The 3,099-nt window shown below is 53.6% G+C and overlaps 1 protein-coding gene across 1 annotated transcript; it reads right to left on the bottom strand.

Annotated features, from left to right (window-relative positions):
- Positions 1 to 262: 262 nt before the first annotated feature.
- Positions 263 to 1,300, bottom strand: PAQR7 (progestin and adipoQ receptor family member VII). Its single transcript, XM_008940053.1, has one exon. The coding sequence runs from the start codon at positions 1,298 to 1,300 to the stop codon at positions 263 to 265; it is 1,038 nt and encodes a 345-aa protein (XP_008938301.1).
- Between the last annotated feature and the right edge of the window lie 1,799 nt (positions 1,301 to 3,099).

Genomic DNA, 3,099 nt, shown 5'->3' with positions numbered 1-3,099 from the left:
ACAACATTTTGTTCCAACTGTTTATTCAGATATGTGAATTAAACCAGTGTACCATTTCAAGAGCAAGCTGGAACTAATTCTGAATTTTAAAAAAGCATAAAAAGCAGTTCTTACTTTCCTTCTCTATAGAGAACACTGCTGAGTAACAGTTCACAAAGTGCTTCATTCCTCTTCTCAAAGTTTGTGGCCAGATTCAAACCAGCATCAGCACAGCTGCAGATGAACCATTCAAGTGGGCTCACCTGCTCCTCCTTCAGGGCTCTTACTCTTCTTTGAACCTCAGCTTGTTCTTCACCTTCCGGGACATGTAAGCAGCTGTGAGGACAGAGCAGGTCACGGTGAAGAGGCACAGGGCAGAGAAGTTGTGTGCCAAATCACCCTGAAGAGTGGAATAGATCTGTCGCCTGGACTCGTAGTCCAGCACCACCGCCTCGATCTGCGCCAGCGTGCAGAGCACCAGGCACACGTGAAAAATCTGATGGCTCTGCCCAAGGAAGTGACATTTCCCAGGGAGCCACTTCTCGGGGTAAGGGTGCGAGAAAAAAAAGGCACCTACGAGGAAGAAGAGCACCTGGCACTTGTGATAGAGCAGGGCCGGGTCAGCGCGCGCGGAGGGCGGCGCCGTGGAGATGCGATGGACCACGGGGCTGATGTCCAGCACGTACGCCAGGCCCGAGGGCAGCTCCTGGCAGAGCCGGCCCAGGGGCCCAGCAGACTGGTGGTACTGGTACTTGGCGTAGCAGGATCCAGCACAGGACAGCCACGCCAACAGGACGGCCGCCGGCATGTAAAACCCCTTGATCTTCTCGTGCCAGCTGGGCTCGATGGCGTAGTAGTAGTGCCCCAGCGCGCTGCCGTACTGGTAAACGGCAACCCCCACGTAGTCCATGAAGAAGAAGCTGTAGTGCCAGAACTCAGATTTGGCCTGCAGGAGGTGAGCGAGGGTGCTGAACGTCAGGTAGGTGATGGACGCCACGATGATGATGAGGAGGGGTTGGGCGTGCAGGTCCTGCCCGAAATCCACCCTCTGCGAGAGCTGCTGGAAACGCAGCAGCAGGATCAGTGCTGGCACCAGATGGGTCCAGACGTTGACAGCCTCGTTGTGCTGCTGGAAGAGGGTGGAGAAGTAGTAACGCCAGGTCTGCTGCACGGGGCGGTAGCCGGTGTGGATGTAGGGCTTCCAGAAGACCTTTGGCACCTCCGAGCTGCTGACGGTGGAGGGAGAGAGGGGGCCCAGCAGCTGAGGGATCTGCCACACATTGAGGAGGCGGCTGAGCTTTTCGGTGACCACCGTGGCCATGATTCAGCCAAATTCCAGGTCCTCGCCGTGCAAAACAACCTCTGGGGTGGAAAGGAAGTTCTGCTGTGGGGTTTAATAGTGACTATACACACAGAAAAAGAAAGAAAAAAACAAGAAGAGATTGATTGAATGCTTTGTCTGGTGGGGTTTTTTTCCCCCAAAGATATGTGTGACTGGAGAATGGCCTCATTATAGCTGAAAATCACCAAAAATAGGAATAGAAAGGAGGCTGAAAGGAGATTTAGGAACCCACTGACTGCCTGACACTGCACAGGCAACAGAGACTGCCTAGAGGAGTGCAGAGGACACGAGTTTGGGGTTAATCAACACAATAATCCACACACAAGGACACATCAGTTCCTAGCTCACCCCTTTCCAGCCATTTGGAAACTGCTAAAACAAACTAAACCCCCCAAACAAACTTCCCCTGCCAGAAGCAGCCCAGATTCCACACACAACCCCCTGGAAAATTTTTGCAGTATCTCTCCTTAAAAACCCCAACAAGCCACATCCCACAGGCAGCAGGACAACCTGCTCTGCCCCACGAGGGGGAATCTGAGACCTGAAAGAACTGCAGTGCCAGTAACAGAAGATGTAACTGCTGCATTCCAAGTTTTTACTGTCTTTTTTCAGCTCCTGCTTTTCCATGCAGCTTTAGACAAAAACAACTAAGTTCATCCTGTTGCATCACTGAGGCCCAGCAGTGTAATCTTTGTGAGCAAGCATTTCCATATTTACATTTATGAAGCTGCTGTCCTTCCTGAGATAACAACCTCGCTGCCTTATTCTGCCTTTTGGTGGCAGCCTTAAAACCATATTGAACAAACAGGCTCGAAATGAGATTTTTTCCCCTCCCTCTCTTTACCTGCTCTTGCTCAGACAAGTTCTGAGAACTCGACTCCTCTCCAGCTCCGGTGCTGATTTACGCCCCAGCTCCTGGCAGGGACAGCTCAGACAGGAAAAGCTCTTTATAAGTTTGGGAACAGCAGGAGGAGGAGGGGATGAGACTGTTTATTTTAAAAACCTCTGTAATTTCCTCATCAAAATGGAGTGAATAGGCCTGTAACTCACGCCTGCCTGAAGCTGAGGAGCACACGCAGATAAAAACAGGCACTTTGCTGCTCGGTTTCCCTCTTGAATGCTCTTTTCCCACCTCGCCTGGTTAAAGAGGCCCCACATCAAAAACAAGTGGCCTGGCTGGGAGCAGGCAGAGGATAACCCTGACCCCTGCCTGGCCTCCTAAACCCTCCTGAGCTGCTGCAAGGCACACACAGGCTGCCAGCCACAAGTTAACTTCCCAAACCTCTTCCGGACTGGCAGCGACTGCGCCCAACTGCAACAGCCTCGGGTGCTGCCGGGGGGCTGGGGGCAAAAGCAGAACCTCCCCCATTAAGCTGTTTTTAACCCAAATTCAAAGAGCCTTTCTGCTGCCTGGAGGACTCACCTCTGTGCCAGGGCTGCCGCTGCCCACGAGGATGCCGGGGAGGGGGCTCAGCTCTGTCTGAGCCCAGGAGAAATCCCTGCGGGGGAGCTGGAAAAGCTGCGTGCCGAGCGGCCGAGCACGAGGCAGGAAAGGGAGCGGTGTTTACTTCAGGTCCTCCAGAACTTGTCGGAGCAGGACTTCATCAGCAAAGCTCTTCCCAGCTCTGCAGCCTCGGGCAAGGCTGGGGCAGGAGCAGAGCACATCCTGGGGGGTGCTGGCAATCATTAATCTGCCTCAGACAAGCCACGGGATGCCGGCAGCGCTGCCTCAGACCCCTGCTGCCTCCCACAGAGCATTTCCTCTCCCCGGCAGCATC

Source organism: Merops nubicus, unplaced genomic scaffold (assembly GCF_000691845.1).
Source record: "Merops nubicus isolate BGI_N331 unplaced genomic scaffold, ASM69184v1 scaffold15735, whole genome shotgun sequence".
In the NCBI taxonomy this organism is placed as follows: Eukaryota; Metazoa; Chordata; class Aves; order Coraciiformes; family Meropidae; genus Merops; species Merops nubicus.
This window is presented reverse-complemented; position numbering and strand designations above follow the sequence as displayed.

What these genes read in the sequence shown, in the direction of transcription:
- PAQR7 (XM_008940053.1), bottom strand. Translation starts at nt 1,300, where the DNA reads ATGGCCACGGTGGTCACCGAAAAGCTCAGCCGCCTCCTCAATGTGTGG.